Source organism: Hyla sarda, chromosome 9, assembly GCF_029499605.1.
Source record: "Hyla sarda isolate aHylSar1 chromosome 9, aHylSar1.hap1, whole genome shotgun sequence".
In the NCBI taxonomy this organism is placed as follows: domain Eukaryota; kingdom Metazoa; phylum Chordata; class Amphibia; order Anura; family Hylidae; genus Hyla; species Hyla sarda.
In genome coordinates this window covers 145,198,458-145,221,284 of record NC_079197.1, presented here as the reverse complement: position 1 = coordinate 145,221,284, position 22,827 = coordinate 145,198,458, and the positions used below count along the sequence as shown (strand labels likewise).

General features: G+C 39.1%; 2 protein-coding genes across 4 annotated transcripts in view; one reads left to right on the top strand and one right to left on the bottom strand.

The window, feature by feature from the left end:
- Nucleotides 1-22,827, bottom strand: part of LOC130290403 (cytochrome P450 2F2-like) — a 167,197-nt gene that overhangs the window by 112,432 nt on the left and 31,938 nt on the right. The gene's annotated exons all lie outside the window — the stretch shown is intronic.
- LOC130290417 (cytochrome P450 2G1-like) overlaps nt 1-22,827 on the top strand; it is a 54,708-nt gene that overhangs the window by 26,180 nt on the left and 5,701 nt on the right. Inside the window, exons 7-8 of the mRNA XM_056538045.1 lie at nt 2,735-2,922; nt 16,868-17,009. Coding sequence (XP_056394020.1) covers nt 2,735-2,922; nt 16,868-17,009 — 330 coding nt within the window. The remainder of the gene's footprint in view (nt 1-2,734; nt 2,923-16,867; nt 17,010-22,827) is intronic.

The following is a 22,827-nucleotide window of genomic DNA, read 5'->3' as shown; positions in this document are numbered from 1 at the left end:
TCACTACCGCCGCAGCAAGACCATCCCGCTTTGCGGCGGGCTCTGGTGAAAACCAGTAGTGACTTAGAACCGGTCCACTAGCACGGTCCACGCCAATCCCTCTCTGGCACAGAGGATCCACCTCCTGCCAGCCGGCATCGTGACAGTAGATCCGGCCATGGATCCCGCTGAAGTTCCTCTGCCAGTTGTCGCCGACCTCCCTACACTGGTCGCCCAGCAAGCCCGTCAAGAGCACCAGCTGTCGTACTTGACCACCATGACACAGCAACTCCAGTCGCAGCTTCAGCAGCTCCAGTCACAGCAACAGCAATTTCAGTCTCAGCTACAGCAGCAACAACCATCTCCTCCGCCAGCTCCTGCACCTCTTCCGCAGCGAGTGGCCACTCCTAGCCTCCGCCTGTCCTTGCCGGACAAATTTAATGGGGACTCTAAGTGTTGCCGTGGCTTTCTTTCGCAATGTTCCCTGCACTTGGAGATGATGTCGGACCAGTTTCCTACTGAAAGGTCTAAGGTGGCTTTCGTAGTCAGCCTTCTGTCTGGAAAAGCCCTGTCATGGGCCACACCGCTCTGGGACCGCAATGACCCCGTCACTGCCTCTGTACACTCCTTCTTCTCGGAAATTCGAAGTGTCTTTGAGGAACCTGCCCGAGCCTCTTCTGCTGAGACTGCCCGGCTGAACCTGGTCCAGGGTAATTCTTCCGTTGGCGAGTACGCCATACAATTCCGTACTCTTGCTTCAGAACTATCCTGGAATAATGAGGCCCTCTGCGCGACCTTTAAAAAAGGCCTATCCAGCAACATTAAAGATGTTCTGGCCGCACGAGAAACTCCTGCTAACCTGCATGAACTCATTCATCTAGCCACTCGCATTGACATGCGTTTTTCTGAGAGGCATCAAGAGCTCCGCCAGGAAAAAGACTTAGATCTCTGGACACCTCTCCCACAGTCTCCACTGCAATCTGCGCCTAGGCCTCCCGCCGAGGAGGCCATGCAAGTGGATCGGTCTCGCCTGACCCTGGAAGAGAGGAATCGCCGTAAGGAAGAGAATCTTTGTCTGTACTGTGCCAGTACCGAACATTTTTTGGTGGATTGCCCTATCCGTCCTCCACGTCTAGGAAACGCACGCTCGCACCCAGCTCTCGTGGGTGTGGCGTCTCTTGATGCTAAGTCGGCTTCTCCACGTCTCACGGTGCCTGTACGGATTTCTACTTCAGCCAGCTCTTCCCTCTCAGCCGTGGCCTGCCTGGACTCTGGTGCCTCTGGGAATTTTATTCGGGAGTCCTTGGTGAATAAATTCCGCATCCCGGTGACCCGTCTTGTCAAGCCACTCCACATTTCCGCGGTCAACGGAGCCAGGTTGGATTGCACCGTGCGTTATCGCACGAAGCCCCTCCTAATGTGCATCGGAAATCATCACGAAAAAATTTAGTTTTTGGTCCTCTCCAATTGCACGTCCGAAATTCTCCTGGGACTACCCTGGCTTCAACACCATTCCCCAACCCTGGATTGGTCCACAGGGGAGATCAAGAGCTGGGGTACCTCTTGCTTCAAGGACTGCCTTAAACCGGTTCCCAGTACTCCCTGCCGTGACCCTGTGGTTCCTTCTGTATCCGGTCTCCCTAAAGTCGTTATGGACTCTGCCTGCCTTAAGAAGTGCCTCTCCCCCCCTCCCAGTCCAGTCAGGCAAGCCTCGGTGCCTCCTCATGGCCCTCGTCCTGGTGTCACACTGCCCCGTGCCAGGCCTCGCCCTCTGCCCTCCCTCCCCATTCCTACTCCTGCTGTTCTGCCTTCCGTTGAGGAATCCCTCCATCCTTTCCCGGTCTCCTCATCCCAGGGGAGGCAGTTACCGGACAAAGAGAAGGGGAGACCTAAGGGGGGGGGTACTGTTACGCCTAGCGCTCCGGGTCCCCGCTCCTCCCCGGAGCGCGTACGGCGTCTCTCTCTCCGCAGCGCCCCGGTCGGTCCCGCTGACCGGGAGCGCTGCACTGTCATGGCCGTCGGGGATGCGATTCGCACAGCGGGACGCGCCCGCTCGCGAATCGCATCCCAGGTCACTTACCCGTTCCCGTCTCCTGCTGTCATATGCTGGCGCGCGCGGCTCCGCTCTCTAGGGCGCGCGCGCGCCAGCTCCCTGAGACTTAAAGGGCCAGTGCACCAATGATTGGTGCCTGGCCCAATTAGCTTAATTGGCTCCCACCTGCTCCCTGGCTATATCTGAGCTCCTCCCTTGCACTCCCTTGCCGGATCTTGTTGCCCTTGTGCCTAGTGAAAGCGTTTTGTGTGTCTAAAGCCTGTGTACCAGAACTTCTGCTATCCACCCTGACTACGAACCTTGCCGCCTGCCCCCGACCTTCTGCTACGTCCGACCTTGCTTCTGTCTACCCCCTTGTACCGCGCCTATCTTCAGCAGTCAGAGAGGTTGAGCCGTTGCTAGTGGATACGACCTGGTCACTACCGCCGCAGCAAGACCATCCCGCTTTGCGGCGGGCTCTGGTGAAAACCAGTAGTGACTTAGAACCGGTCCACTAGCACGGTCCACGCCAATCCCTCTCTGGCACAGAGGATCCACCTCCTGCCAGCCGGCATCGTGACAATGTCTAGTGGTGGAGTACCCCTTTAATGGGGCTGTGTGATAACTGATGGATGTGGATTATTTCCACCATCTATCTCTAAATAGACCTAATTGTTCTGTATTCGTGACTTTAAATATTAATTTTATTTATTTTCCTCCCAGCTAAACTGCATGCAGAAATAGACCGTGTGATTGGTGAAAATCGCATCCCAAATACTGATGACCGCAATAATATGCCATATATGAATGCTGTAATACATGAGATCCAGAGGTTTAGTGATATCCTGCCACTGAATGTTCCCCATACAACAACAAGAGATGTTTATTTCAAGGGATACACTATACCAAAGGTAAGGAAAAAAATTATGCTTTACTGCTGACCAGCAATACAAATGACACTAGTGAATTTATAAAGAGGTTTTTTGCTTTATTTTTATTTAAAAAATATTTTTTTTTATAATGATCCCCCAATGAGAAGGTGATCACAGTGCTCACTGCCTTGACTCTGAATATATATAAAATCTGTAGGAAAACCAATAAGAACGTCCTTTATTTCCCTGCTGCTCTGTCACAAAGAAAAGCAAATCTGGGTTTCCTTAAAAATTAAATCAGGACCCTCCAGAGGTTTTCATCTATTATCTCAGAATTCAGTAACACAGTAGAGTAAAAAAAACTCTTTGAGAAGACCACCTAAAATTGCACTGAAAATTGGTCTTCATGCACATCTTACACAAAATGCGTTTTACTATTGGCATAGTATGCTTTGAAAGAAGTAGAGACAGTTATCTTTGAGAGATGTATACATTTTTTTGAGTTTTTTTGCATTGCGCCCTACATTAATAGCTTTAAAATAATGGCTGATGTAACTAGAATCCCATACCCCTGATTCTGGACCTGGAACCCCCACCCCCCAACAATTAAAGGGTACAAATAAATAGTGTTGCTCGCGAATATTCGCAATGCGAATTTTATCCACAAATATCGCATATTTGCGAATTCGTGAATATTCGCGAATATAGCTCTATATATTCGCAATTACGAATATTTGTTTTTTGGTTTTTTTTCACAGTGATAATCCCTCTCTGCTTCCAGCTTGTGTGGTGTAAAGAAGGCTCTAATACTACTGTGTGAGACTGATGTGCGAATATTGCATGTGCACATTTTTGTATATGCTCATTTTCGCATATGCAAATTTTCTCTTATGCGAAAATAAAACGCAAATATTACGAATATGCGAATTTAGCGAATATATGACGAATATTCGTCCATATATTCACGAAATATCGCAAATTCAAATATGGCCTATGCCGCTCAACTCTACAAATAAATACCTAAATAAAAAAAGATATATATATATATATATATATATATATATATATATAGATGCAAATCAAAAAACGAAATTCTGTTAGTCCAATAAAAAAGGTATTACAAGATACTGCAACATTTTTTTGATTTGCATCTGCATCACTGGACTAATACGGCTACTCAAATTTAATATATATATATATATATATATATATATATATATATGTAGTAAATTTGAGTAGCCATATTAGTCCAGTGAGGCAGATGCAAATCAAAAAAATGTTGCAGTATCTTGTAATACCTTTTTTTTTATCGGACTAACAGAATTTTGTAGAGAAGCTTTCGGGATTCCTCCCTTTATCAAGTCCAAAGCAAATCTAAGCTCACAAGCAGAAGACACAGTACAGTACAGGCTATAAGAGAATACAGTACAGTACAGGTTATAAGAGAATACAGTACAGTAAAGGATATAAGAGAATACAGTACAGCACAGGATATAAGAGAATACAGTAGAGTACAGGTTATAAGAGAATACAGTACAGCACAGGATATAAGATAATACAGTACAGCACAGGATATAAGAGAATACAGTACAGTACAGGTTATAAGAGAATACAGTACAGTACAGGTTATAAGAGAATACAGTACAGTACAGGATATAAGAGAATCCAGTACAGCACAGGATATAAGAGAATACAGTACAGTACAGGTTATAAGAGAAGACAGTACAGCACAGGATATAAGAATACAGTAGAGCACAGGATATAAGAGAATCCAGTACAGCACAGGTTATAAGAGAATACAGTACAGTAAAGGATATAAGAGAATACAGTACAGCACAGGTTATAAGAGAATACAGTACAGTACAGGTTATAAGAGAATACAGTATAGCACAGGTTATAAGAGAATACAGTACAGTACAGGATATAAGAGAATCCAGTACAGCACAGGTTATAAGAGAATACAGTACAGTACAGGTTATAAGAGAATATAGTACAGCACAGGTTATAAGAGAATACAGTACAGCACAGGATATAAGAGAATACAGTACAGCACAGGATATAAGAGAATACAGTACAGCACAGGCTATAAGAGAATACAGTACAGCACAGGCAATAAGAGAATACAGTACAGTACAGGATATAAGAGAATACAGTACAGCACAGGTTATAAGAGAATACAGTACAGCACAGGATATAAGAGAATACAGTACAGCACAGGATATAAGAGAATACAGTACAGCACAGGATATAAGAGAATACAGTACAGTACAGACAAGGATATAAGAGAATACAGTACAGCACAGGTTATAAGAGAATACAGTACAGCACAGGATATAAGAGAATACAGTACAGCACAGGATATAAGAGAATACAGTACAGCACAGGTTATAAGAGAATACAGTACAGTACAGGTTATAAGAGAATACAGTACAGCACAGGATATAAGAGAATACAGTACAGCACAGGATATAAGAGAATACAGTACAGTACAGGTTATAAGAGAATACAGTACAGAACAGGATATAAGAGAATACAGTACAGGATATAAGAGAATACAGTACAGCACAGGTTTTAAGAGAATACAGTACAGTACAGGATATAAGAGAATACAGTACAGTACAGTCAAGGATATAAGAGAATACAGTACAGCACAGGTTATAAGAGAATACAGTACAGCACAGGTTATAAGAGAATACAGTACAGTACAGGTTATAAGAGAATACAGTACAGAACAGGATATAAGAGAATACAGTACAGGATATAAGAGAATACAGTACAGCACAGGTTTTAAGAGAATACAGTACAGCACAGGTTATAAGAGAATGCAGTACAGTACAGGTTATAAGAGAATACAGTACAACACAGGATATAAGAGAATACAGTACAGTGCAGGATATAAGAGAATACAGTACAGTACAGGTTATAAGAGAATACAGTACAGCACAGGTTATAAGAGAATGCAGTACAGTACAGGTTATAAGAGAATCCAGTACAGCACAGGTTATAAGAGAATACAGTACAGCACAGGTTATAAGAGAATACAGTACAGTACATGTTATAAGAGAATACAGTACAGCACAGGTTATAAGAGAATACAGTACAGTACAGGTTATAAGAGAATACAGTACAGAACAGGATATAAGAGAATACAGTACAGGATATAAGAGAATACAGTACAGCACAGGTTTTAAGAGAATACAGTACAGCACAGGTTATAAGAGAATGCAGTACAGTACAGGTTATAAGAGAATACAGTACAACACAGGATATAAGAGAATACAGTACAGTGCAGGATATAAGAGAATACAGTACAGTACAGGTTATAAGAGAATACAGTGCAGCACAGGTTATAAGAGAATGCAGTACAGTACAGGTTATAAGAGAATCCAGTACAGCACAGGTTATAAGAGAATACAGTACAGCACAGGTTATAAGAGAATACAGTACAGTACATGTTATAAGAGAATACAGTACAGCACAGGATATAAGAGAATACAGCACAGGATATAAGAGAATACAGTACAGCACAGGTTATAAGAGAATCCAGTACAGTACAGGTTATAAGAGAATACAGTACCGTACAGGTTATAATAGAATACAGTAAAGTACAGGTTAAAAGAGAATACAGTACAGCACAGGTTATAAGAGAATACAGTACAGTACAGGTTATAAGAGAATACAGTAAAGCACAGGATATAAGATAATACAGTACAGTACAGGTTATAAGAGAATACAGTACAGCACAGGTTATAAGAGAATACAGTACAGCACAGGATATAAGAGAATACAGTACATAACAGGTTATAAGAGAATACAGTACAGCACAGGTTATAAGAGAATACAGTACAGTACAGGTTATAAGAGAATACAGTACAGCACAGGATATAAGAGAATACAGTACAGTACAGTTTATAAGAGAATACAGTACAGCACAGGATATAAGAGAATACAGTACAGTACAGGTTATAAGAGAATACAGTACAGCACAGGATATAAGAGAATACAGCACAGCACAGGTTATAAGAGAATACAGTACAGCACAGGATATAAGAGAATACAGTACAGTACAGGTTATAAGAGAATGCAGTACAGTACAGGTTATAAGAGAATACAGTACAGTACAGGTTATAAGAGAATACAGTACAGTACAGGATATAAGAGAATACAGTACAGTACAGGTTATAAGAGAATACAGTACAGTACAGGTTATAAGAGAATACAGTACAGTACAGTACAGATTATAAGAGAATACAGTACAGGATATAAGAGAATACAGTACAGTACAGGTTATAAGAGAATACAGTACAGTACAGGTTATAAGAGAATACAGTACAGTACAGGATATAAGAGAATACAGTACAGTACAGGTTATAAGAGAATACAGTACAGTACAGGATATAAGAGAATACAGTACAGCACAGGATATAAGAGAATACAGTACAGCACAGGTTATAAGAGAATACAGTACAGCACAGGATATAAGAGAATACAGTACAGTACAGGTTATAAGAGAATACAGTACAGCACAGGATATAATAGAATACAGTACAGCACAGGTTATAAGAGAATACAGTACAGCACAGGATATAAGATAATACAGTACAGTACAGGATATAAGAGAATACAGTACAGCACAGGATATAAGAGAATACAGTACAGTACAGGATATAAGAGAATACAGTACAGTACAGGATATAAGAGAATACAGTACAGCACAGGTTATAAGAGAATACAGTACAGCACAGGATATAAGAGAATACAGTACAGTACAGGATATAAGAGAATACAGTACAGTACAGGATATAAGAGAATACAGTACAGTACAGGATATAAGAGAATACAGTACAGCACGGGTTATAAGAGAATACAGTACAGTACAGGATATAAGAGAATACAGTACAGTACAGGATATAAGAGAATACAGTACAGTACAGGATATAAGAGAATACAGTACAGTACAGGTTATAAGAGAATACAGTACAGTATAGGTTATAAGAGAATACAGTACAGTACAGGTTATAAGAGAATACAGTACAGTACAGGATATAAGAGAATACAGTACAGCACAGATTATAAGAGAATACAGTACAGTACAGGTTATAAGAGAATACAGTACAGTACAGGATATAAGAGAATACAGTACAGTACAGGTTATAAGAGAATACAGTACAGTACAGGTTATAAGAGAATACAGTACAGCACAGGATATAAGAGAATACAGTACAGCACAGGTTATAAGAGAATACAGTACAGTACAGGTTATAAGAGAATCCAGTACAGTACAGGATATAAGAGAATACAGTACAGTACAGGATATAAGAGAATACAGTACAGTACAGGTTATAAGAGAATACAGTACAGCACAGGATATAAGAGAATACAGTACAGCACGGGTTATAAGAGAATCCAGTACAGTACAGGTTATAAGAGAATACAGTACAGCACAGGATATAAGAGAATACAGTACAGCACAGGTTATAAGAGAATACAGTACAGTACAGGTTATAAGAGAATACAGTACAGCACAGGATATAAGAGAATACAGTACAGCACAGGATATAAGAGAATACAGTACAGCACAGGATATAAGAGAATACAGTACAGTACAGGATATAAGAGAATACAGTATAGCACAGGTTATAAGAGAATACAGTACAGTACAGGTTATAAGAGAATACAGTACAGCACAGGATATAAGAGAATACAGTACAGTACAGGATATAAGAGAATACAGTACAGCATAGGATATAAGAGAATACAGTACAGTACAGGTTATAAGAGAATACAGTACAGCACAGGATATAAGAGAATACAGTACAGCACAGCATATAAGAGAATACAGTACAGCACAGGTTATAAGAGAATACAGTACAGTACAGGATATAAGAGAATACAGTACAGTACAGGATATAAGAGAATACAGTACAGCACAGGATATAAGAGAATACAGTACAGCACGGGTTATAAGAGAATCCAGTACAGTACAGGATATAAGAGAATACAGTACAGTACAGGATATAAGAGAATACAGGACAGTACAGGATATAAGAGAATACAGTACAGTACAGGATATAAGAGAATACAGTACAGCACAGGTAATAAGAGAATACAGTACAGCACAGGAAATAAGAGAATACAGTACAGTACAGGATATAAGAGAATACAGTACAGTACAGGATATAAGAGAATACAGTACAGCACAGGTTATAAGAGAATACAGTACAGCACAGGATATAAGAGAATACAGTACAGCACAGGATATAAGAGAATACAGTACAGCACAGGATATAAGAGAATACAGTACAGTACAGGATATAAGAGAATCCAATACAGCACAGGATATAAGAGAATACAGTACAGTACAGGATATAAGAGAATACAGTACAGTACAGGTTATAAGAGAATCCAATACAGCACAGGATATAAGAGAATACAGTACAGTACAGGTTATAAGAGAATACAGTACAGCACAGGTTATAAGAGAATACAGTACAGCACAGGATATAAGAGAATACAGTACAGCACAGGATATAAGAGAATACAGTACAGCACAGGTTATAAGAGAATACAGTACAGCACAGGTTATAAGAGCATACAGTACAGTACAGGATATAAGAGAATACAGTACAGCATATAAGAGAATACAGTACAGTGCAGGATATAAGAGAATACAGTACAGTACAGGATATAAGAGAATACAGTACAGCACAGGATATAAGAGAATACAGTACAGTACAGGATATAAGAGAATACAGTACAGCACAGGATATAAGAGAATACAGTACAGTACAGGTTATAAGAGAATACAGTACAGCACAGGATATAAGAGAATACAGTACAGCACAGGATATAAGAAAATACAGTACAGCACAGGTTATAAGAGAATACAGTACAGTACAGGATATAAGAGAATACAGTACAGTACAGGATATAAGAGAATACAGTACAGTACAGGATATAAGAGAATACAGTACAGTACAGGATATAAGAGAATACAGTACAGCACAGGTTATAAGAGAATACAGTACAGCACAGGATATAAGAGAATACAGTACAGTACAGGATATAAGAGAATACAGTACAGTACAGGATATAAGAGAATACAGTACAGTACAGGATATAAGAGAATACAGTACAGCACAGGTGATAAGAGAATACAGTACAGTACAGGATATAAGAGAATACAGTACAGTACAGGATATAAGAGAATACAGTACAGGACAGGTTATAAGAGAATACAGTACAGTACAGGATATAAGAGAATACAGTACAGGACAGGTTATAAGAGAATACAGTACAGTACAGGATATAAGAGAATACAGTACAGTACAGGATATAAGAGAATACAGTACAGTACAGGATATAAGAGAATACAGTACAGCACAGGTTATAAGAGAATACAGTACAGCACAGGATATAAGAGAATACAGTACAGTACAGGATATAAGAGAATACAGTACAGTACAGGATATAAGAGAATACAGTACAGTACAGGATATAAGAGAATACAGTACAGCACAGGTTATAAGAGAATACAGTACAGTACAGGATATAAGAGAATACAGTACAGTACTGGTTATAAGAGAATACAGTACAGTACAGGTTATAAGAGAATACAGTACAGTACAGGATATAAGAGAATACAGTACAGCACAGATTATAAGAGAATACAGTACAGTACAGGTTATAAGAGAATACAGTACAGTACAGGTTATAAGAGAATACAGTACAGTACAGGATATAAGAGAATACAGTACAGTACAGGTTATAAGAGAATACAGTACAGTACAGGTTATAAGAGAATACAGTACAGCACAGGATATAAGAGAATACAGTACAGCACAGGTTATAAGAGAATACAGTACAGTACAGGTTATAAGAGAATCCAGTACAGTACAGGATATAAGAGAATACAGTACAGTACAGGTTATAAGAGAATACAGTACAGCACAGGATATAAGAGAATACAGTACAGCACGGGTTATAAGAGAATCCAGTACAGTACAGGTTATAAGAGAATACAGTACAGCACAGGATATAAGAGAATACAGTACAGCACAGGTTATAAGAGAATCCAGTACAGTACAGGTTATAAGAGAATACAGTACAGCACAGGATATAAGAGAATACAGTACAGCACAGGATATAAGAGAATACAGTACAGCACAGGTTATAAGAGAATACAGTACAGTACAGGTTATAAGAGAATACAGTACAGCACAGGATATAAGAGAATACAGTACAGTACAGGATATAAGAGAATACAGTACAGCACAGGATATAAGAGAATACAGTACAGTACAGGTTATAAGAGAATACAGTACAGCACAGGATATAAGAGAATACAGTACAGCACAGGATATAAGAGAATACAGTACAGCACAGGTTATAAGAGAATACAGTACAGTACAGGATATAAGAGAATACAGTACAGTACAGGATATAAGAGAATACAGTACAGCACAGGATATAAGAGAATACAGTACAGCACGGGTTATAAGAGAATCCAGTACAGTACAGGATATAAGAGAATACAGTACAGTACAGGATATAAGAGAATACAGTACAGTACAGGATATAAGAGAATACAGTACAGTACAGGATATAAGAGAATACAGTACAGCACAGGATATAAGAGAATACAGTACAGTACAGGATATAAGAGAATACAGTACAGCACAGGTTATAAGAGAATACAGTACAGTACAGGATATAAGAGAATACAGTACAGCACAGGATATAAGAGAATACAGTACAGCACAGGTTATAAGAGAGTACAGTACAGCACAGGATATAAGAGAATACAGTACAGCACAGGATATAAGAGAATACAGTACAGCACAGGATATAAGAGAATACAGTACAGTACAGGTTATAAGAGAATACAGTACAGCACAGGATATAAGAGAATACAGTACAGCACAGGTTATAAGAGAATACAGTACAGCACAGGATATAAGAGAATACAGTACAGCACAGGTTATAAGAGAATACAGTACAGCACAGGATATAAGAGAATACAGTACAGCACAGGTTATAAGAGAATACAGTACAGTACAGGATATAAGAGAATACAGTACAGCACAGGTTATAAGAGAATACAGTACAGCACAGGATATAAGAGAATACAGTACAGCACAGGTTATAAGAGAATACAGTACAGTACAGGATATAAGAGAATACAGTACAGCACAGGTTATAAGAGAATACAGTACAGCACAGGATATAAGAGAATACAGTACAGCACAGGTTATAAGAGAATACAGTACAGCACAGGTTATAAGAGAATACAGTACAGCACAGGTTATAAGAGAATACAGTACAGTACAGGTTATAAGAGAATACAGTACAGCACAGGATATAAGAGAATACAGTACAGCACAGGATATAAGAGAATACAGTACAGCACAGATTATAAGAGAATACAGTACAGTACAGGATATAAGAGAATACAGTACAGCACAGGATATAAGAGAATACAGTACAGCACAGGTTATAAGAGAATACAGTACAGCACAGGTTATAAGAGAATACAGTACAGCACAGGTTATAAGAGAATACAGTACAGTACAGGTTATAAGAGAATACAGTACAGCACAGGATATAAGAGAATACAGTACAGCACAGGATATAAGAGAATACAGTACAGCACAGATTATAAGAGAATACAGTACAGCACAGGATATAAGAGAATACAGTACAGCACAGGATATAAGAGAATACAGTACAGCACAGATTATAAGAGAATACAGTACAGCACAGGTCATAAGAAATTTTGATAATGAGATAAAAAGCTCAAATCCACTTTGAGTCCCCTGTTTTTGGAATAATTTTTTTTTTTATCATTTTAGCTTCAAATGTCTTTCTCTCTTGTGTGTTTTTGAAATTCCCTCTCAGTATCCTGATTGTAAGGTCCTGTATGGAGTGGCCTGATTGGGTAAAATGATATCCAATGATATCATTTTCTTTATGGCGGTTGATGGAATGTCTGTGTAGATTCATCCTTTTATTGATTTTCTGCCCGGTTTCACCAATGTAGCATCCCATGTCACACTTGGTGCATTGTATCATGACACGGTGGAAATATACGGTATATATTTTTTTAATCAACTGGTTCCAGAAAGTTAAACAGATTTGTAAATTACTTCTATTAAAAAATCTTAATTCTTCCAGTACATATCAGCTGCTGTATGATCCACAGGAAGTTCTTTTCTTTCTGAATTTATTTTCTGTCTGACCACAGTGCTCTCTGCTGACACCTCTATCTGTGTCAGGAGCAAATCCCCATAGCAAACCTATCCTGCTCTAGACAGTTCCTGATACAGACAGTGGTGTCAGCAGAGAGCACTGTGGTCAGACAGAAAATAAACTCAAAAGAGAAGAACTTCCTCTATAGTGTACAGCAGCTGATAAGTACTGGCAGGATTAACATTTTTAAATTGAAGTAATTTACAAATATGTTTAACTTTTTGGCACCAGCCGATTTAAAAAAAAAATGTAATGTTTTTCATCGGAGTATCCCTTTAACGTTAATCTTTTGCAGTGGTAATGAATTTATCAACTAAGACTTAAAAATAAAGTCAAATTTTTGTGCAAAAACTACCAAAAAGTCACATAAAAAACATCAGACTGATCTTAGCTTTTGGTGTTAGTAGAGTGAAAGTTCAGAAAATGTGACCTGCACAAAATTTATCAAATGCCTAATGAACATTTAATACATTTGGTTCACCTACACATCACCAGCACACAAAAAATGTGTACAAAAATGCTTCAATGCTTCACCTGAAATAAAAAATGTACTCCTCTGTCCATGTCAGGAACTGTCTGCAGCAGGAGAAGTTTGCCATGGAGATTTGCTTCTACTCTGGACAGTTCTGGACAGGGACAGAGGGAGCACTGTGGTCGGACAGAAAAGAACAACTCAACTTCCTCTAGAGCCTACATCAGCTGATAAGTACTGGAAGGATTAAGTAATTTAAAAATGTGTTTAACTTTCTGGAACCAGTTGATTTGAAAAAAACGATATATAGTTTTCCACCAGAGTACCCCTTTAATTTGCATTCATATGTTGGAGTAACTGCACACATGCACTTTATCTCTGTAGATATATATATATATATATATATATATATATATATATATATATATATATACAGGAATATGGGTGCACTACTGTGGTAGATGTAGACAATCACATTGACTATCCCTCAACACTGATGTTAAAATTGAGACATTCGCCAGTGTATCCTTATATGAAGGACACACCAGAGCCCGCACATCAACGCCAAGGTTTCTCAAATTGGTGCGAGATCTAAGGCTAATCCTACCTGTGCTTGATAAGCAAAACTTGTGGCACTTGTAGTCCGCTGCAGGCATCCTCCATTGTATGCATTTTTATGCTGGGGATCGCCCTTAGCAACGGACTACAAGGGCAGGATCTGCTCCCCCAGTATAAATGCACAACCGCATTTGGGGTTGAGCATCTCCAGCCATTTGAGACCACGTTTTTTGTTGTTTGTTAAAATTTATATTTGGAGGTGTGTAAACTCCAAAATTAATGCGCCTTGAATATCTACAAGGCAGCATTAAGGTAGCACCTGTGAGGCCAGGCACCCATATTAGCCAACTCAGGTGGGGCTTGCAGCTTGCCTCCCTCCTCCCATTGCATGTGTGCTCAGTCACGCTGGAGGGTATCTGGGAGGAAGTTGTGAGTCGACCGAATGCTGCCGTAATTGCCCATTGGCCCCTGTTTTGCTTATCAAGCATAGGTAGGATTAGCGTTAGGTCTCGCACCAATTGGAGAAACCTTGGTGTTGGTGTGCGGGCTCCGGTGTGTCCTTCATATAAGGATACACTGGCGAATGTCTCAATTTTAACATCAGTGTTGAGGGATAGCCAATGTCATTGTATACATCTACCACAGTAGTGCACATACATTTCTGTATTGTATTATTCTAATTGTTACACATCCACACCGTCTATCTGGTGTAGGATTCTATTGTGGCACTTGTAGTCCGCTGCAGGCATCCTCCATTGTATGCATTTTTATGCTGGGGATCGCCCCTAGCAATGGATTACAAGGTCAGGATCTGCTCCCCCAGTATAAATGCACAACCACATGTGGGGTTGAGAACCTCCAGCCATTTGAGACCACGTTTTTTGTTGTTTGTTATATACATATATATATATTTATCCCTTCCCAGGTTTAGACACATGGTATTTGTGTCATTGTTGGTTATCCTCGGTTCCCCAGAGTTAGGTACACTCGTGAGCTGTACTAGAACACATTTATTTATTCTAGATAATAAAGGGGTACTCCAGGCCGTTCATTATTCAAAAAACAATCTAAATAAATAAATACCATTTTTATCGGGGTATACCATGCACTGGCCTATAACACGCACCTTAATTTTTCCAATTTTTACTCATCTGCATATGGAGCTCTACGAGGGCTAATTTTTTTTTTGCACCAGTATCTGTAGTTTGTATTGGTATCATTTCTTGTGATTTAACCAAATAAAGATGATGTGATTGAACCAAATAAAAACACTCCAATTCTGGCATTTGGTATTTTTTTTTAACCTTTTTTATATCAATATTTTAGACATTGCCCGATGCAGGGATACCAATGTATTTATTTATTTTTTACTTTTTTTTATTTAAAAAATAGAAAAAATTCATGATTTGAAATTTTATTGGGGTTACTTTTTTTTTTTAGAACTGTTGAAGTCCCCTAGAGGACATCTATAAGCAATCATTTAATTGATTAATCAATTCAAGGCATTGGTTTTGCAATTCATCAAAGTGTTCTGCTAGTACAGGCTGCCTATGGCCTCTGACTGCCATAACAATGGATTGTTTTGGTGCAATCTTATTGGGGGGTGGCAATCCATCCACTTTACAACCAACGACGTGTAGCATTACCATTTTAATGCTGCTTTTTAAGTGATGTGGCATCTAAGCAGTTAACATAGTCAATACAGAGTGATCCAAAAGCAGCTATGGAGTGGGCTCGTGTCCCACACTTGCTCCATACAATGTTGAATATACTCATCCTGTTGTGTAACCCTTTAAGGGGAACTCCGGGGGAAAAAAAATGTTTTCAAATCAACTGGTGCCAGAAAGTTATACAAATTTGTAATTGACTTCTATTTAATAACCCTTCCAGTACTTATCAGCTGCTGTATAGTTCAGATAAACTACAGAGACATTTGTTTAGTTCTTTCCAGTCTGACAACAGTGCTCTCTGCTGACACCTCTGTATGCATCAGGAACTGTCAAGAGCAGGAGAGGTTTTCTATGGGGATTTGCTTCTACTCTGGACAGTTTCTGACACAGACAGAGGTGTCAGCAGAGAGCACTGTGGTCAGACTGGAAAGAACAAAAGATTTTCTCTGTAGCATACAGCAGCTGGTAAGTACTGGAAGGCTTCCGATTATTAAATAGAAGTAATTTACCAATATTTTTTAACATTCTTGCACTGGCTGATTTGAAAACATGTGTTTCCCCCTTGTTTTCCACTGGAGTTCCCCTTTTAGTCTGGGTTCACACATAGTATTTAGGAAACTCAGGAATTGGTTTAAAGCACAGAAAAAGCAGCAAATCTTCCTTTATAATTTTTCTCTATGTCAGTTTCACTCCTGGATTTAGCTGAAAATACTGACCAAAATACTGTGTATAAACTCAGTCTAAGACTATGTTCACACACAGTAAAATCAATCAATCTTTTAGCAGTAACTGGCTAAAAAAAATGAATTTTTTTTGGCCACGTACAGCTCAAAATTAGGTTAAAAAAACGATGTGTGAACATAGTGTAAAATATGAGAATATTTACATGTCCTTATACAGTTGGAGGAGTGGGTTTATCAACTATACATTACCCAACTTGTGTCCAAGGAGACCCATTGCCTACCCTGATCTGACTGTTAATGATATGTAGCATTTATTTCACTATGAAAGTAATTTTCATCCTCCACGTACCTAGGGCACAGATGTCTATCCATTGTTGTGCACTGTACATCAAGACCCCACAAAGCTTGTCTGCCCCAGCAAGTTTGATCCTAACAATTTCTTAGACAACAAAGGATGTTTTAAGAAGAATGACGTCTACATGCCATTTTCTGCAGGTATTATTAGTTAAAATTGATAAAAACTATTGAATAATGGGATTGTTTCTAACAAATTTACTGCTAACAGTGTATTCCCAGTACATAAAAAGAATAAATAAATAAATAAGCAAATAAATAAAAATTATATATATATATATATATATATATATATATATATATATATATATATATATATTGCAGAACTAATACAGCTATTACATGATTTCAATTATTTGAGTTATTATGCATTCCCATACCATTCATTGCATGCCATTCTTCAGGATTACACTTGAACGAGACCGGGTGTAGGGGGGTTGTTTGGAATCGCGGCTCACAGAACTTTTGAACATTGCCAGGTTCGGCTCAGCCAAACTGGCAATGTATGGGCTAAGCTGTGCTCACAGCTGACAGCTGCGAGTACTGCTCAGCCTAGCAAGGAAAAGGTTAATTAGCGCTGCTGAGCATTAATTAACTCATTGGGGGTGGTGGGGGAATGTATACATTATACAGCCATCTATATGTATGTACAGTGCATAGACGTCCACTTACCACCTCCTTGTTGGTCTGGGCCTCTTCTTGTGTAGCCCCGCCTACAGTGATGACATCACTAGAGGCAGAGCTACACAAGAAGAAGCTCACAGCCTGGAACAAGGTGCGGCAAGTATGGGTCTGTTCACATTGTGCATTTTTAGCATGACTTTTTGGTTTAAAAAGGCATGTTAAAAAGGTATAATGTGAATCAAATACTTTCAGAAAGTTCGGCGAGCCCGGAGAGCCAAACTTTCTGAAAGATCATTCATCTCTATTCAAGATAATGACAATGTTTTACACAATAGCATTGTTAAAGGGGTTGTACGAGGTTAATTTTCTTAACAACCATATTACAGAACTTCAGGCTATCTCCTGAGAAGCAAGTCACATAAGAAGACATCAAATCCCTAATGGCTGGGTTTGCAAATATTCCCATAAATTATCGGATGTTATTAATCCCCCGCATTTAATTTTGGATATGGTGATATGAAGTGTTACTTCAAATGCTTTAACAAGCTTCTGCTATGTGATCTTTAGAGTAAAATAAATAAGATAAAGGAATAAATAAATACACAAATAAAAAAATAAAAAAATACTGTAAGTTAAATAAAGTGACAGATTTCCAATCTGCCACCGAGTTGGAAACGCTTGGTAAATATTCTGCTTTCAAGATGATGTTTTTGTCCAGAAATAAATGCCAAATGTCTTTGGCTATGTTGGCTAGAGTTTTTGATTTAGTTCTGCCCGAACAATTGATATATTGAACAGCGGAAACATTGTCCATACGGAGAAGTATGCAACAATGCAACAACAAAGCCTGCTAAAAGCTCCAGACAAATAATATGTAGATGGGATTCCAAAGGAGACCATTTCCCTCCTGTGAAGAGGTGCCCACAGCGAGCTCCCCATCCGGCAAGACTCGTGTCCTTTTCTATACAGAGATCTGGTTTGGAGTTCAAAATCATCTTCCCATTCCAAGACTGAATGTGTTGGAGCCACCAAAGTAGTTCTTCTTTGGCTTCTGGGAAAAAATTGACTTCTTCTGATTAATCTAAGCCTTTTGGCAAGTTTTGGATTTTTAACCGTTGAAGTACCCTGTGATGGAGAGGGGCAGGAAAAATGGCTTGGCTAGAAGCCAAGAAAAGGGCTATGATCCGGGCAATTGAGTGTAGAGATATTAAGTCCTTGTTGAGGAGTGAATTTCTTTTCGAATCAAAGAGATTTTCTTGGAGGGGAGACTTAGAATGGCGGTATTCAGAACGAAACCCAAACATTCCAAAAATTCCAATTTCTTGGAAGGAGTGAGGGTGGATTTCTCCAAATCTATGAGAAAACCTAAGTCTGTAAGCAGGGATAAGGTCCACTGAGTGTGAAGTCGAATCAAAGAGAGAGACTGAGCCATAATGAGGATATCGTCTAGATATATTATTATACGAACACCCCGTGACCGTAGAGCGGCCATCACTGGCTTTAACAATTTGGTGAAACACCAAGAAGCAGATGAGAGGCTGAAAAAAAGGCAAGTAAATTGCCAAAGTTGGTGACGCCATTGAAATTGTACATACGTTTGAATAGAAAATAAATCATAGATAGACTAAAAGTAATATGGAATATACCCAAGTAATACTAGAATGGAAAATAGAGAACAGCAATACTGTGACTTATCTTTCCATGAGCAGCAAAGAAAGAGGGATAACTGTTGACACAAATGACTTATATAACCTTGCATACTGTTAATTGGCTAAGTATTATGCATAGCATGTTTGTCTGCACCTTTAAAAATTTTTCACCTTTTCTTATTGTTAACTGTTTTGCTGCTGGATATTTTCAGTAAAGAAAGAATTGCATAATATGAGCCTCCAGTCTTGCAATAAAATCCAGAATTGGGTGGAAGTATATCAAATTTCTTCCATGTTTACATCCTTAGATAGATTTGCCCATTCATGGAGTCATGGGATGTGTAGTGGGTTAGAAGGGGCAGAGTGTATTTAGCATTCCATATTGATATGTCTATTATTAGATACTGCCCATCTTGATATCATGAGGTTTCCTCTCGACAGAGTGGTGTATAACCTTTTCTTATTTGATATCCTAACCTTGTAGCTCATGTTGTATCCTAACAAAGTTGCTCACTACTCACATGTATTGTTCTACTATACATAGTCAATTAACAAGCTTGTAATGCTTACTAATATATATAATTGATATTCATTTGCATATATCATTGAGTTTAAAGGGGTTGTGCGCTGCCCTAATTTTCGGAGCTCCGCACACAGCGTCCGGAACTTCATTGCTCCGAACGCTGTGTGCGGGCTTCCGTGTTCGCGGCCGCCTCGCCTGCCCTCTCGTGACGTTTCGCCTGACATCACGCCCGCCCCCTCTACCAATGTCTATGGGAAGGGGGCGTGAAAGCAGTCGCTCCCCTTTACCATAGACTTTCGTTGAGGGGGCGGGCGAGACATCACGAGGGGGTGGGCGAGACATTGCGAGGGGCCAGGCGTGATGTCACGCCTGGCGGCTGCGAAGACGGAAGACCGCACACAGCGTTTGGAGTAATGAACTTCCAGATGCTGTGAGCGGAGCTCCGAAAGTCAGGGCAGCTCACAACCCCTTTAATACTCACTTATGTTTACAACATTATAACCAATAAATCTGCATACTTTTATAATACCTGTGTATTATTGTATATTGCAAAACAACATCCTTAGCGTTAATGTCATCCCATCACAAAAAAAAAAAAATTGATATCTGAGGAAATAGTCGGACTCAGATATGAATTGTATTGATTAGGTTTGTCTACAATTCACCAGGTCATAATTTTGTTAAATTGTGATAATTTTCTAAATTTTACATTTTTCATAATTAATTATTTTTTATATTTCATCATTCATAATTGAGTTATTACAGCACCATAGCTGCCGCCTGCTGTGCTGAACACTCTCTATGATGTTACACTGGAGGATGGACAAGTTAGAACACCCATAGGAAACTGGGAAAGTTCTGGCCAATGGTCCAATCTGGGGACCCAGGAGTCCATGGTCTGGGCTCATGTTGTCTGTCAAAGAAAGGACACAGCTTAGTTATGCATCAACCTGTTTGTTTATGGGGTGGTGTACATCCCTTTGATGACGATTCATGACAGCAAAAATAAAAAATAAAATGATTTGAGTAAAAAAAGAGCATAAAGTAGTGCATACTGCTTAGTAGTAATAAAGTACAGGGTGGGCCATTTATATGGGTACAGCTTAACAAAATGGGAATGGTTGGTGATATTAACTTCCTGTTTGTGGCACATTAGTATATGTGAGGGGGGAAACTTTTCAAGATGGGTGGTGACAATGACGGCCATTTCAATGTCGGACATTTTGAATCCAACTTTTGTTTTTTCAATAGGAAGAGGGTCATGTGACACATCAAACTTATTGGGAATTTCACAAGAAAAACAATGATGTGCTTGGTTTTAACATATCTTTATTCTTTCATGAGTTATTTACAAGTTTCTGACCACTTATCAAATGTATTCAATGTGCTGCCCATTGGGTTGGATTGTCAATGCAACCCTCTTCTCCCACTCTTCACACACTGATAGCAACACCGCAGGAGAAATGCTAGCACAGGCTTCCAGTATCTGTATATACTGCTATATACTACTATATACACCGCAGGAGAAATGCTAGCACAGGCTTCCAGTATACGTAGTTTCAGGTGCTGCACATCTCGTATCTTCACAGCATAGACAATTGCCTTCAGATGACCCCAAAGATAAAAGTCTTAGGGGGTCAGATCGGGAGACCTTGGGTGCCATTTAACTGGCCCACGACAACCAATCCACTTTTCAGGAAACTGTTCATCTAGGAATGCTCGAACCTGACACCCATAATGTGATGGTGCACCATCTTGCTGGAAAAACTCAGGGAACGTACCAGCTTAAGTGCATAAAGAGGGAAACACATCATCATGCAGAAATTTCGCAAATCCAGTGGCCTACACGATGATGTGTTTCCCTCTTTATGTTACTATCAGTGTCTTGAGTTCTCCTTGCAATCTGTCCAATAGAAACTGTAATGAAAAGCAGTGCCCAATAATATAATGTAATGTGCTATTCAGTATTGTTGAAATCACAGGATAATTACCTACATGTTTTAGAAGCTTGTATAAATGTGTATAGATGTAAAGAGGAACTCTTGGATATAAAGTGCAAAGCGTGCTTTGTAATTGTATCGAGGTCTGTAAAATTAATATATATTAATTTAATATTATAAATAAAGCTGAAAAAGCAGACCCTATATGTGACTTAGTCTCACCCTACAGTTCTTTCTTCAGTCAAGGAAATAAGGTTCGTTATGCTGATGGAGTTTTCATACATAAGGTAGGACAAACGCTTTCAATCATTTATGCTTATAGTAATTTCATCCTTTAATGTATCTATATATAAACAGACTGCGATAGTTAGAACAAGGTATAGTGAGTATTTTTCAATTGTCTAGCCTCATACATTAGCGATACCTGTATTTGTGGAAGACCGTGTGTGTTCCATAATCCTATAAACTTATTGCAATCCTCTTCAATGCAGGTAAGGTACGTGTATGATGAGAGCTGCTTACACGTACCCCGTGTACTGCCCCGGTCGGTGACGTCTCTACCGTACCGTACTCCCGCCAGAATCTGAGATGGTCAGCTGTTCGCCACTAGTGACGTCACTACGGTGTGTTAGAAAGTCCACAATACCTCCAACACGTTTCAAAGACGTTCCAGTCTCCTTCGTCTGGGATAGATCAGTATTGGTTACCTCCGCTATTTGTACACCCGGCTTGAGCGTCACTACTTCCTCCTCTCCTGCATGAGTCAGTGAGGATATTGATTTGTTGTTTGCTATATTTTTCTATTGCGTTTAATGTCACTTTTCCTTGTATCTGTTCTCTTTTTTTTGTTTCCTTATGTATTTTCTGAGTTTATCCTTTCAATAAATATTTATTACTCGTCCAGAAAACCAAAGATTTTGAATTCAGTATTCAAACCATATGGTGCCCCTGTGCTCTGGTTAGAATATGTCGTAATAACTTTTTCGTCTTTATTATCACATTTATCTGTATTTTATTTTTGTTTTTTAATAGTGTATTATTATCTACCGACTCCACTTCCTTACTTGTTTTTCCAACTGATCTTCTTCATACCCCCTTTTTATGAATTTCTTTAAAAAAAAAAAAAAAAGGTGCCTCTTGTTGATATTCTTCTATTCTGTACGGTTAAGGTGCAATCTGATGAACTGGTTTTGTGGTATATTTTCTAGCCAGGGTGGTAAGTG